This window comes from Malus domestica, chromosome 06 (genome assembly GCF_042453785.1).
Source record: "Malus domestica chromosome 06, GDT2T_hap1".
In the NCBI taxonomy this organism is placed as follows: domain Eukaryota; kingdom Viridiplantae; phylum Streptophyta; class Magnoliopsida; order Rosales; family Rosaceae; genus Malus; species Malus domestica.
Window position 1 is genome coordinate 30,869,583 of NC_091666.1, and position 13,212 is coordinate 30,882,794.

Sequence of the window (13,212 nt, forward strand, 5' to 3'; positions counted from 1 at the left end):
GAATATGTGAGTCTCATGGGGCTTTGAAATTGAAAAACAATCCATTTAGTCCCTGAATATGTCCACCGCAAATCGATGTGGTCTATCTATCATAATTTCATAAAGAATATGTTATGGGTTGATGTGGCTCATCGTAGACTCGTTGTAATGTAAAATCAAGAATAAAAAATACCAGCTCAGCCCATCCAAGTTAAAATACTAAAAAGCCCTCCCAGAACCCAAAACGTTTCGATTCCTGTTTTCGAAAAATCTGAAAACGGAGAGCGCGGGGTGGGCTCGGCAGCCAATAGCAACCGTCACTCACGGCGGTCGTTATATTCCCCGGCAAACAGCTGCAGAATTGGCCGAGCCAGTGAGTGACCGAGTCAATCGATTCGATGAGTTCGAAAGAGAACTACAGAATCGAGCTTCGGACTGCGATTCGGCAGCTGAGCGATCGCTGCCTCTACGTTGCTTCCAAATGGTACCTCCCAAACCCTAAAACCCTGAATCCCCAATTCAAATTTCAATTCTTTACATCCAACTGATGCTTCGTCGTTTCAATAATTTTGCAGGGCGGCGGAGCAGCTCGTCGGCATCATCGAGCAGGACCCGGTAAAGTTCACGCCTGCGAACACGAGATTCCAGCGCGGGAGCTCCAGCATCCGGCGCAGATTCCGCACCAACGACATCACTTCGACGCCGGCTTCCGGCGTGTCGTATGTGTCCACTCCGGTGATGGAGGAAGACGACATTGTGGACGGCGATTTCTACCTCCTTGCTAAGTCGTATTTTGACTGCAGGGAGTACAGAAGAGCTGCCCATGTGCTTCGTGATCAGAACGGAAAGAAGTCGGTCTTCTTACGCTCCTATGCTCTATATCTGGTTTGTAACTTTCTCTCTTCTTTCAGTCTCTGCAAATCAAAGTTTTAGTCTTTTGATTTTTCGGTGTGTTTCGCCCATAAATTTGAATTTTCACAAATTTGAAATTGTTGAGGATGCATAGTGTATAGCTAATCTAACCAAGAGCACCAATAAATGATACTGGTCTAGGGTTAACAACCCTACGTCCAGTTTGGAGGACGGAGTCTTCCAAGAGAGCACTCACGAGTGTTTATCACTGGAGAATCCTATGACCCAATTACACCCAAGCTCACCCACTCGCGCACAAAATCAAATGAGAAACGAGAAATTTTGTTCCTGTTTCTGCACGTCAAATAAGCTGTGCAGCATCCACAATAACCAAAGAACACTCTCGGAGAAGTGTATCCATAAAGCCAAAGAAAAAATTAGGCTGAGAACATCCCATAAACAAGACTGATGTGCCACTTGAAAGCCACACGGGGTTTTCTGCAAAAAAACAAGCTTGAGACTTAAATGCAAGAAAACAAGTTTTTCTATGGAACGGGCTCGAGACTCGAGTACCAGAAACATTCAGTTTTAAGCCAAATTAGTCAACAGGTATGTAGTATGAATGAACTAGTTGAAATATAATGAGATGTAGGAATCCAATGTGGCAAATAGGATTAAACATACAAGAAAACGGGTGAAAGACAACTATGAGTGGAATCTATTGAGATTTTACATTTTGGTTGATCGGTGCTTTAAGAAATCTATGTCAGTTTAATGCTACATATGGCGGTAGTAGAAGCTTCTCTTTTGTTCAGAAATCTTTGATTTTTATGAACCTACTTAGTTCATTGAGATTTTATGATTGTATATTTTTCTTTGTTTTTATTGCTTGATGAAGGCTGGAGAAAAGCGGAAAGAGGAAGAAATGATAGAACTTGAGGGGCCACTAGGAAAGAGCGATGTTGTGAATGGTGAACTGGTTTCTCTCGAGAGGGAGTTATCAACCCTTCGCAAGAATGGGACTATTGATCCTTTTGGACTCTACTTGTATGGTCTTGTGCTCAAAGACAAAGGCAGCAAGAGTCTTGCTCTTACAGTTCTTGTAGAGTCTGTCAATAGCTACCCTTGGAACTGGAGTGCCTGGTCGGAGCTGCAGTCGTTATGCACTACAGTTGACGACTTGAACAGCCTTAAGCTCAATAACCATTGGATGAAGGACTTTTTTCTCGCAAGTGCTTATCAAGAACTGAGGAAGCACAGTGAATCCTTAAAAAAGTATGAATATCTTAAGGGCACTTTTGTTTTCAGTAATTACATTCAGGCTCAAATTGCAAAGGCACAATACAATCTCCGGGAATTTGAACAAGTTGAAGCAATTTTTGAAGAACTTCTTAGGAATGACCCTTACCGAGTGGAAGACATGGACATGTATTCCAATGTGTTATATGCAAAGGAGTGCTACTCTGCACTAAGTTATCTTGCCCATAGAGTATTTATCACTGATAAATACAGGCCTGAATCTTGTTGTATTATCGGAAATTACTACAGCTTAAAAGGGCAGCATGAGAAGGCGGTTGTGTACTTTAGGAGGGCACTCAAATTAAACAGAAATTATTTGTCTGCTTGGACCCTTATGGGTCATGAATATGTTGAGATGAAAAACACCCCAGCTGCTATTGAGGCATATCGCCATGCTGTAGATATAAATCCATGTGATTATCGAGCTTGGTATGGATTGGGACAAGCTTATGAGATGATGAGTATGCCCTTGTATGCTCTTTATTACTTCAAGAAATCAGTATTCTTGCAGCCAAATGATTCTCGGTTGTGGATTGCCATGGCCAAGTGTTATGAAACTGAACAGCTCCACATGACTGAGGAATCGATGAAGTGTTACAAAAGGGCAGTTAATTGTAATGACAGGGAAGCGATTGCCCTGCACCAGTTAGCAAAGCTAAATTCTGAACTTGGACGTTCTGATGAGGCGGCTTATTACTACAAGAAGGATTTGGAGAGGATGGAAGCCGAAGACAGGGAAGGACCAAATATGGTAGAAACCCTTCTATATCTTGCTCAATACTATAGGCAGCAGAAAAGATTTGAAGAATCAGAGATCTATTGTACCCGTCTTCTAGATTATACTGGCCCGGTGAGTTGCAACTTCTCTTTCTCTATATATGCTTATGGAAACATGACATTGAAATCTAAAGAATTATGTGCAAACATTTCGAATCTACAGAAAGTAACTCTTAATTCGTTGTGCTTCACTGCAGGAAAAGGAAACAGCCAAAAGCTTACTTCGGGGAATGAGAATAGAACAAGCCGGTGGTCCTTCAATGGATGTTGAGCACTTTCCTCCATAATTTAGTCATGATGTATAAGGCAGATGCCTTCTCTATCAGATTTGGCACAACATCTTGCGAGAAGCTTGAAGTGGATCGGTCACATTTGAGAGCGTGTTTTTGTATTATCAATGTTAATTAGTTTGATTTCTGTAGAAAAAAAAATTCAATTTTAATGCATTGCTGTAGTTTTCTTGAGTGTTTCTTTAATCTTCCGTTCGTTCTTTATTTTTCCGCACTTGGTTGCGTATCTGCGTATTATCGAACCAGGCACGAAGCAGGCTTTGATGTGCGAAAGCAAGATCAACATATGCAGTAATTTTCTCTCTGCCAATGACAAAACAATATAAATCATCCAACCAATTGGTATACAGAAGGCAACATCCAGCTTATACGATGCTGGAAAGGCATCAAAGAAAACCAAATTTAAGTGCACAATGTCATTCACTCAGATTATTTCAAATGACTAAAAGCAATTAGAGTCTCAATCTCTGGCATTTTCTTCTCTTAACCGGTACTCAAATCAGTTCAGTTCTTGCTCGGGTCGGTGAAGAAAGCGTTGATGCCTGGCATAATTTCCGGTGCCTTGTTGCGGACGAATTTCCTCAGGAAATGCTCCTTGTACTTTTCTCCCTCGGCGTGATTGTCCAATACTCCAGCAGCTCTGTTCTCCTTGGTCACTCTGATTTAGAAAGAAAAAAAGAGATGGTATCACTATACGCTACAACAAACAACAACAACAAAGCCTTATCCCGCTAAGTGGGGACAGCTATATCCTAGAACGTTACTACGCTCGATTTTGCGCCAAGTCTTATGCCACCATACGCTTGAAAGATTTCAAGAGCTTAACTCCAAATTGATCATGTTATTTATATAATCACTTTTTAGGGCTTGTTTGGTGTGAAGAATTGCATTGGATATCTCATAAAATTAAAAATGTGTTAAAAGGTAGAGGCAAATAATTCTTCGTTTAGAGGGGATTATAAAAGATTAGAAATGAAGGAAACATATCCTTTCCAATCCTACCATTTTTGCGAGAATTGATGGGAATAAGTTTCATTCACTAGTAATCCATCTTCTACCTTAATAAATTTCCTTTTTTCTTCGTCCTACCACACCTTGAATATAATAAATAATCCAATTCACTCCAATCCTAAGCATCAAACGAGCCCAAATATGTAAACGGGAGCAATTCCCAATATCCATAATTAAACCCAAATATTTGGTGATAAAATTAAGGTTTTTTCGCATTGAAAATATTAATCTAATTTGATAAGTTATTGGCATAGAACAAAAATAAAACGGATTACAAATAGAACACGTAGATTAGCAACAATCTAATTCTAAAGCAATACGCTTTGCAGTCCAGATTTAGAGAGAGAAAGCGAGGAGAGAGAGATACCTGACTTCAGGGTTGATGGTGATATGGCGGAACAGACTCAACCCGCAGATCCCTACGGCGACCCCTGTGGCAGCGAACAGTGGATAAACCTACATACACACACATACATACATTACGACGCCGGATTAAAAGCCCAACCAACAAAATCAAAGCCGATCTGGCACAAAAACGAAAGGAAAAGATCAAGTATCGGAGGTAGATCTGCGCTTACCTCGGGCCTCAGCCAGCGATTCGCAGCCATTGATCGAAACGCACCGTACAGAGATTGCCGGAGAGAGAGATGCGATGAGGGCTTGGGAATGCGAAAACAGGGACGAAGGAAGGAGCGAAGAGAGACGACCTGAGCCGCCACTTTTATCCCTCCTTTATATAATTTCTAATTGGAAGGGCTCGGTTTTGATTGGCTGTCTCGGGACTGGGGTGCCCCACTTGCACTCTCCCGTTCAGCAAATAAGATCGCGACACGTAATTCGATTGAGCTTCCCGAGGTTTGACTTAAAAAGGTGTATGGCAAAAAGAAAAAAAAGTAGGCGCCGTTGCCGGGGATCGAACCCGGGTCACCCGCGTGACAGGCGGGAATACTTACCACTATACTACAACGACTTATTGTTTTCTGATGCTATTAGTTTTTAATTAAAGGTTACTATCCACGCTCCCATACTTCTTTCACACACCTTCTCCATTTTCAGCTGTCAGATCGAACGAATTTAAAAAGATCAGTACACAAAAATTAACAAGGGTGTATGAGAGGTACAAAGGAGGGGGTTGGATAACACCACCCGTAATTAATGGAACATAAAAAAGAAATTAAAGAATCTGCATTAAGGTTGTTCACATCATTGCACGGTTGCATCAAGTTTTTCTCGTTCACAAGGCGTAGCTAATCAGGTTTACTTGGATTGAATAAGTCCATATTATCACTTGTATAGTTGGATTCCAAGTTTTTCTCGTTCACAAGGTGGAACTAGTCAGGTTTACTTGGCTTGAATAAGTCCATATAATCACTTGTATAGTTGGTTCCAAGTTTTTCTCGTTCACAAGGCAAAACAAATCAAGGTTACTTGGCTTGAATAAGTCCATATTATCACTTGTATAGTTGAATTCCAAGTTTTTTCTCCTTCACAAGGCAAAACTAATCAGGTTTACTTGACTTGAATAAGTCCATAATACCACTTGTACAGTAGGATTTTTCTTTTGATACCAAACTAGGATAGTTGATAACGTGTACCTTTTGTAGCACAATCACGATTATTATGTGGATAATCGTGATTAAGATTTTGATCTCATTTAGCGGCTAATGTCGGATGAGAACTCAGCTCTTCAACATACACATCTCTAAAACTCGCAATCAAATCTTGTATTAGAACATGTTAAAACATCATACGCGAACACACGTACAATACAAGTACAACTAGTGGCCTACTAATACGACTACAATGCCGCTGTTTTCCTCGGCCAAAATACAGCGCAACATACTCGAGCTCTTTTCATCAAGGAACGTGGACTCGGGGACACACTCCAGAAATGCTGTTTTCGAACAGAGGGAGGACTCGGGATAAATGATCCGACAATGGAAGTTCTACGGCCTCTAACTTCAATGCAGAAGCTTCTTCATTGTCAACTCCATCATGTACCTTCATATCAAAACCCAAGTGGTAGTATTAGAAAGTTCCATGCCGATATCCATGTCTTCCCCTTCGGTCACCATTCCAGACCTCAACTTGTCTACGGCTTCGGATCATGTTAATTCCTTTTGTCACGTATACGATCACGCCATGAACCTTGTTTCTTTGCAAGTACCTACAGAAATGGCAGCATCATTTCAGATATAATGTTCAGTCCGAAAAATAACCCACGGCAACATGTCGCTTAGCAACAAGCAATCTTCAACTTACCGTATCACTCAAGAGGACTGTAGTTGTAGGCTCACTTTCTTTGCTATCCTTTGTGTCGTTCTCTGCCTCAATTTCACTATCCATCACAATGGTCGGTCGATCATCTGATGCACCAAACATAGCCTCATCATGAGCAGATCTGAGCTGCTCCTCCCTTTTTGTCTACACGGTGACAGTCGAATGAGTAATGTCAGAAACCACGGAACTTTCGTCATCTTTAACAAGCCAGAACTGGAACTCAAATGCGTAAATAGCGGGAAGATCGCAGATGGACATACCTCAACTGCAGAAAACCGGAAGCTTTGGCCAATGTGCTTAACTAGTGCTGCATCATCATCAGCAGCTACACAAAAAGGTAAACATGCACAATCAGCTCACTTTGCTCCAATCAGACGGCCAAGATATATGCTGATTTACAACTTCAAAGCTACATAAATCAGTGTGGCAGGTTTATTAATTCTCATGTCAACGATGAGCAACATAATCACGACTTTCTTTCTGAATCTAACCTATGATGACTGATTGATCCAATGCCCTATATTTCTGATCTTGGATAATAATTACTATGCCATATATAAAAAACTAAATTACTCCGTAAGGCTATAGAGCAATCGGAGTTTTAGCCTGAAACGATAATCTCTTGTTACAAGTATGGCCGAGTAAGAAGATGTAGAGGCATTTATAGCTGCAAACATATCCAGGTTTTCTCACCAAAACATGAACATAAAGACGATTATCCAACTGATTGACAAAACAGAAGTAATGCAAAGCGAAAAATTCAATCTTCACATTATAAAATACAGTGGTGGTTATAGATGTTTAACCTTCAACTTCTTCATCATCAAGTGGTGCATCTTTGTTGAACTCGAACCTTTCCCAACCCGAGCCCATCCCTTTCGCTGCATCCTTCTCAGCTGCATTTAAGAACACACAATGTTATAATGCACAGCTCCAAGCAAACCCATATCTTAGAGATTAATTAACAAGAACACAGGATTATAATGCACTATAACATCGGATAGCTCACAAGTTTCGGCAAGTTGAAGCTTCATCTTCGCCTTCACTCTCTCGGCCGCTGACTGATCATATCAAAAGAACAGCTTGTTAATCGTACTTGAGAATCGAAATCCAAAATAACGCGTAATTAGCAATCTTATCAAGAATTTCACAAGTAAATTAGTAAACTGATTAAGAAATCACTGTTCCATTAGACTTGAGCTTGATTCCTGACAAATTTCAATTACCAAACTAATCATACCATCTTATCATAGCCTTCAATCAGCTTGGAATAATCAGCACCGCCGCCTTTCCTCTCCTTCCCCGATTTACCTTTGGTCCTCTCCGAAACCCTCTCCCTCGGCGACGAGCTCCGACTCCTCCGCCGCTCCTTTCTCCGATCCCGAGGCGATCGACTCCGACTCCGGCTCCTCCCTCTCCGTCGTCTACCTCCATCGGAATCGCTCCCGGACCTACTCCTCTTCCTTCTCTCTCTATCCCTATCTCTTTCTCTATGTCTCTCTCTGCTCCTACTTCTCCGCCTCGAATGCCTCTCTCTGCTCCTGCTCCTGCTCCTGCTCCTGCTCCGCTTCCTCGAATGCTTATTATCTCTCTGCGAAACCCTAGCCGGTTGTTTCTCTTCTCTTTCCTCCGCCGCGTCGGGCCTCTTCCTCTTGAGCTTGTTCTGTATGGACTCGATTTGGGCCTGATTTCGGAGCTCCGACTCTTTCTTCGGGCTGGACGCCTTAACGAACTTACTGAGGAAGGAGGACGAGGTGGAATACGCCAGCGCTGAGCCGCGCACAGGGGTATTTTCGGAATCCGAGTTTGCGGAGGAAAAGCCGAGGCCTTGTTTGAATCGGGCGGCTCCTTCGCCGCGCCGAGTCAGCTCGTCGTAGTACGCCGCCGCTTTTTCCTCCTCCATTTTTGCAACGCTTGCTGGTGCGACGGTTCGGGGGCGCTGGTTTCTTTTGTTTTTTTTTTTCCAACCAAACGACGTCGCTTAACGCTGGTCTGCGCACCGGTTTAGGGCCCTTGTGTTCTTTTTGTGCTTGATGTATTAACGGGCCTAGTTTTTCTAACAGTTTGGGCTTTCTAGCCTTTCTTTTATTTGTTGCGACTAAACAATGTCGCTAGGCTGACTTCTCGAACCCATTTGAGAGATTTTTTAATGTGCCGGGAATATTGTCTTATACATTAAGTGGTATAACGTAATTGGTTGGAATTTTATTTTTTAACTTTTCAACTATTATATTATTACACTTAGTATACCAAACTGTGTTCCAGCACACTAAAAAAAAATTCTCCCTAGCTAAAGCAAAGTTTGGCTTTTGGGCTCCTCACCAATTACGTGTAATGTTGATGTGTCTTGTTTTACTCGTCTATCATAGCAATATTGCTTGGAGAGCTTTTTTTTGTGTATCCGAAACACATGCTAATACACTATATTTTTCAGTGTCGCTTCCTATTACTTGAGCGTCTCGTTGTTGTGAGTACCTTATTTATTGTGCATTATGGTTTAGGTGGGTTAATTCTTTTAGGCTATGTTTGGATGAGGGCGTTGCAAGGAACGGGCCACAAAATATAAAATATAGTGAGTATCAAAAAGACATGTGAGAGGGATTTGTTAATCTCTCTTTCGTGTTTTTGTAATGCTCATAAAAAGCTTTCTTAATCCACTCTATATAACTTCTTATGATCTTTTTTTTTCTAATTACTCGGCATCAAGGTATCGTTTGGTATGCAGACGGAATGGGACGAAACGGAATGGGACAGGACGGGACATAACGGAGAGGGAGCAAAGATGCCCTCGGATGGAAACAAGGAGGAAGAAGAAGGAGACGGAAATGTTATAATTTTGTGTTCCACGGATGTGGAACGAGTCGTTCCAGGGGAGAAAGGCGGAATGAAAATTCACCAAACATTCGTCCCGTGGAACAGCATGTTCCATCCGTTTTAGGCGCATCAAATATGGGACAGAACGCATCGTCCCACGTACCAAACGATACCTTAGATCTTGAAAAATTTTCAGATGGGGATTCTCTTCCCTCTCTTTTTCCCTCCTTTTATCTCACACTTTCTTTATTTTCTTCTTTTTTTATGTAAGAAAATAAAATCATGAGCGTTCAAACAGAAAGAAAGAAAATGTGAAGAAAAAAACAGAGGAAGAGAATCCCTGTCCAAAATCCCCACCCGATAGTTTTTGGACTTGGATTGTCTGCCCTCCAATTTCTGTGCCCTCCTTGTGCCCTCCTGTTTTTGTGGCCACGGCTAAGCCACGTCAACATTTTATATTATTATTTCTTTTTGTTTTATTATTTTTATAAAAAAATAATATAAAATATTGACGTGACTTAACCGTGACCACACAAAACAGGAGGGCTAAATAGGAGGGCAGACAATCCAAGTCCATAGTTTTTAGGTTTTGTTTAAATACGACAACAGTGTTGGTATCTTTCTAGATATGTGCTGCATCGTTTTTGAAAAGCACAAATATAAACAGTAAGAGGGATTGCAGATGATGACTCTGTTCCAACAGCTGTGACTGTGAATCCAAAATCGACCAGCTGCAAGCCTGCAAGAATCAAGGTCCATCAACTGCTCAAATTCCAAAGCCTTTGAGCCCCGAAATCAGATTTGTGGTCTGGAGGAAGTTAAAATATCTCTAATGAATTCAATTCTTAAAAAGGATAAATAATCGTAATTTATCATTAGTTATTATTATTACTATTATTATTAAAGATGTGATATTCACATACCATTTTTTATTTCTCCCACATCTTTTTGGTTTTCGACCGTTGGATCGAATGAATTAAAGAAGATCAACAAACAAAAATTAACAAAGAATATATGAAAAGTAAAAGAAGTGTGTGGATAGCAGACCTTTTATTATTATTTAAAGGAACTGCTCAAATTCCAAATCCCACCAAAGTGCCTGCCAAATCACTATTAAATCAGATTATTCATGCCATATATTATTATTTACTTATTTTATTTTATAAAACATAAAACAGAGTATTATTATTATTATTATTATTATTATTATTATTATTTGTTTGAGATAGACCGGTAGAGTATTATTAAAAAAACTATTAAAAATATTTAAAAATTTTGAGTTTTAAGGATAAGGACAAATTAAAAGCTAAAGTGAATAGTACCAGAATTGACTTTTAATACAAAAATCTGATTTTTCGTTAAAATGAACAGTACTAGAAACTTTTCGTTAAAATTTTCTATTATTAATTTAAGATTTGACTGTTCACGCAGATGGAGGTTGCTCAGAGAAATCATGGACAGACAGATATAATCAATTTTTCTCTATAAATTTCCTCTACCAGAAAAAGTGGGCCCCACATCGATCACCCAAAAGATACCGTGTCCCTACCAAATATATAAATATATCTATACATATTTGGGATAAGTGACCCTTCAGCATAGATTTCTTCCCATATTTGATGCCGCCGGTGTGGGACTCTGCGATTTGGAACGAACGTCATCGAATCCTTCAATTTCCCATCAAAATACCCAAAAGAAAATCTAATTTAATTTATAAAGGTGGGTCGATCCAAAATGTAATTTAATATTTGACTCCAAGTTTCTTGAGATTTTGGTCAAAACTGTAAAAAAAAAAGAAAAAAAGAAAAAAGATGGAGGCTTTTGAGTGGGAGATCAGAGGGTTTGGCTGTGTGTCTCAGATTAGCAGACTGAAATTATGATGATGAACAACGTTTCTTTCTTGTCTTTTACTTTTCTTGAGAATATGTATCTTCTGAAGGGATTTGGGTTTTTCCCTTTGTGACTCATTGAAAGTGTGATCTGAGTGGTTGATCGATTGATACAATATAACTTAATTAATCGGTTTATATTAGATAAATATTCGCCTATCTAATAAAAGTGATAAAGTTTACAATTTTACTACCATTGAATTTACTTACAATATTCAATTCAATTGCTGGATTTATTTCGTAGTGATAATTTTTGTATGGTTACATTTTAATGGTGTGTTTGGTCTTGAACTATGATTGAATTGTAGCTTTAGTCGCATAATTAAAAATATATTGGTTAAATATCTGAATTCGACGTAATAGAGCATTGGTTATTCATGCCATCTCACAAGGTTGGTCACCGTCCTGGTGACTAATGTTCAACATTTTGTCAAATTCAAATTATTATAATTAATAATTTAGAGATTGACACTACAATTAAATCATAGATTAATATTCAACGGCGAAAATCAATATTTATACAATTTAGTGTAGATTTGATTCCTTCTATATAATAACTAACTATTTAGTCTACTAACGTAATCGAAGAAAACAATACACCAATTTACTCTATTAGTTAATAGGCCCCTTTCCTTTATGCATATCCATTGCAAGCACCAATGAACTTGGGAGCTGTTTGAGTGCAAGTAAAATATGCCTTCTTTTCTGACCAAGTATTTTTAAGCACTATCAAGAGGAAAGGGACCTGGGGAGGATCCCTTTCCACCTAATCCACCTAGTTCAAGATTCGGATTGTTAAAATTTGATTCAATAGTTACAAATAAGAAGCATCTTTAAAAGTAATAATAATTGTAACCGTTAAATCAAATTTTATAAATGCGGATCCCGGACTAGGTGGAAAGGGAAGAAAAAAATCAGAGTGCAACATTAGTGGTAAAAGTTCAAACTTTCATGAATTAAAAAGTAAAAAAAAAAACAGAGATTTAGAAAAAAAATAAAGAACAATCAATAGGATCCTCCTCGAGAAACTCAGGTGTTAATCCAATATTTTAATGGATGACTATCTTATTTATTGGAAAGGGATCCTCTCCGATCTCCTCCACATAATTCTACTGATAAAAAATTCAGGCATTTGAAATTTGATTCAACAATTAAAGTTATTATAACTTTTAGAGCAGACCCGTGTTTTTAACCTTTGGATCAGATTTCAAGGGTCCGAATTATTTAATGAGTATGATTAGGTGAAAGGAATCTGGAGATGATTATTTTTCTTATTTATTGGCAAATTTACCCATAACTGCAAAGGCATATCTTCTTTGACGCTTTTTTTTTATTTTTTAAATTAAATGGCCATATAATGTAGAGACCATGGTTAGATTTTTATTTATAGGAAAAGAACATCATTAAAGAGAGCTTACAACTGTTCTCAATACAATTAAAGAGAAGCATTCCGCGCAAATTTTGGAATATAAAATTCTCAACTATGACTCTATGAGTGCCTGAAACAATAAGGCATTGGTGAGCAAATGCATCAGCAACAAAATTCACTTTCTGAAAAAATATGATTCTATTTGATGCTCGAAAATTTTGTAGCTAACCACCTTATGTCATCAATAATGACAAGAAGGTTCCAAGGCACAACACATCAACCTTGGATAGCATGAATTGCAAGCCAAGATCATGGTTAGATGATCCAATAATATCCGTCAAATTTGAGAATTGCATATATATATATATATATATATATATATATATATATATATAGAGAGAGAGAGAGAGAGAGAGAGAGAGAGAGAGAGAGAGAGAGAGAGAGAGAGAGAGAGAGAGAGAGAGAGATCTCATGGAGCTCTATATAGGTAAAATTTTCAAGAGGTCTTTTGATATGAGTCCAAAGTAACTAAAAATTGAACATATTTCAAAAGTTAAAAGTTACTAAAAATTGAACTTATTTCAAAAATAGGTCTATAAAATTGGACCTATTTCAAAATTTCCCAATTTTCAAACCACGGGTTTCATTCTTT

At 38.9% G+C, this 13,212-nt stretch overlaps 3 protein-coding genes and 1 non-coding gene across 5 annotated transcripts; 1 reads left to right on the forward strand and 3 right to left on the reverse strand.

Annotated features, from left to right (window-relative positions):
* The first annotated feature begins 210 nt into the window (after positions 1-210).
* On the forward strand, positions 211-3,371 carry LOC103437759 (anaphase-promoting complex subunit 8). Its single transcript, XM_008376258.4, has 4 exons — positions 211-463; positions 555-864; positions 1,730-2,980; positions 3,105-3,371. The coding sequence occupies exons 1-4, from the start codon at positions 378-380 to the stop codon at positions 3,192-3,194; spliced, it is 1,737 nt and encodes a 578-aa protein (XP_008374480.3). The 5' UTR covers positions 211-377; the 3' UTR covers positions 3,195-3,371.
* Positions 3,372-3,484: 113 nt separating this feature from the next.
* On the reverse strand, positions 3,485-4,989 carry LOC103437758 (uncharacterized). Its single transcript, XM_008376257.4, has 3 exons — positions 4,787-4,989; positions 4,576-4,664; positions 3,485-3,855 (listed from the first exon to the last, which is right to left on the reverse strand). The coding sequence occupies exons 1-3, from the start codon at positions 4,814-4,816 to the stop codon at positions 3,702-3,704; spliced, it is 273 nt and encodes a 90-aa protein (XP_008374479.1). The 5' UTR covers positions 4,817-4,989; the 3' UTR covers positions 3,485-3,701.
* Positions 4,990-5,106: 117 nt separating this feature from the next.
* TRNAD-GUC (transfer RNA aspartic acid (anticodon GUC)) lies at positions 5,107-5,178 on the reverse strand. The gene has a single exon. It is a non-coding gene; the product is annotated as a tRNA-Asp (tRNA).
* Positions 5,179-5,911: 733 nt separating this feature from the next.
* Positions 5,912-8,496, reverse strand: LOC103437757 (uncharacterized). Of its 2 annotated transcripts, XM_070824152.1 has the most exons (7): positions 7,883-8,484; positions 7,729-7,837; positions 7,498-7,549; positions 7,295-7,384; positions 6,749-6,813; positions 6,471-6,632; positions 5,912-6,375 (listed from the first exon to the last, which is right to left on the reverse strand). In XM_070824152.1, exons 1-7 carry the CDS (start codon positions 8,389-8,391, stop codon positions 6,319-6,321), a joined length of 1,044 nt encoding a protein of 347 aa, XP_070680253.1. In that variant the 5' UTR covers positions 8,392-8,484; the 3' UTR covers positions 5,912-6,318. The 2 variants fall into 2 exon arrangements, with proteins under 2 accessions (XP_070680253.1, XP_008374476.3); XM_008376254.4 differs by having other exon boundaries at positions 7,729-8,496.
* Positions 8,497-13,212: the final 4,716 nt, after the last annotated feature.

Bases quoted from the DNA above. Each gene is read 5' to 3' on its own strand.
- LOC103437759 (XM_008376258.4), top strand. From the start codon at position 378: ATGAGTTCGAAAGAGAACTACAGAATCGAGCTTCGGACTGCGATTCGG. The intron at 865-1,729 runs GTTTGTAACTTT...TGCTTGATGAAG, and splicing joins GCTCCTATGCTCTATATCTG to GCTGGAGAAAAGCGGAAAGA. The intron at 2,981-3,104 runs GTGAGTTGCAAC...GCTTCACTGCAG, and splicing joins TTCTAGATTATACTGGCCCG to GAAAAGGAAACAGCCAAAAG.
- LOC103437758 (XM_008376257.4), bottom strand. From the start codon at position 4,816: ATGGCTGCGAATCGCTGGCTGAGGCCCGAG. The intron at 4,665-4,786 runs GTAAGCGCAGAT...GTGTGTATGTAG, and splicing joins ATCGCTGGCTGAGGCCCGAG to GTTTATCCACTGTTCGCTGC. The intron at 3,856-4,575 runs GTATCTCTCTCT...TTTCTAAATCAG, and splicing joins ACCATCAACCCTGAAGTCAG to AGTGACCAAGGAGAACAGAG.
- LOC103437757 (XM_008376254.4), bottom strand. From the start codon at position 8,391: ATGGAGGAGGAAAAAGCGGCGGCGTACTACGACGAGCTGACTCGGCGC. The intron at 6,633-6,748 runs GTATGTCCATCT...GTCACCGTGTAG, and splicing joins TCCGGTTTTCTGCAGTTGAG to ACAAAAAGGGAGGAGCAGCT. The intron at 6,376-6,470 runs GTAAGTTGAAGA...CCATTTCTGTAG, and splicing joins CAGTCCTCTTGAGTGATACG to GTACTTGCAAAGAAACAAGG.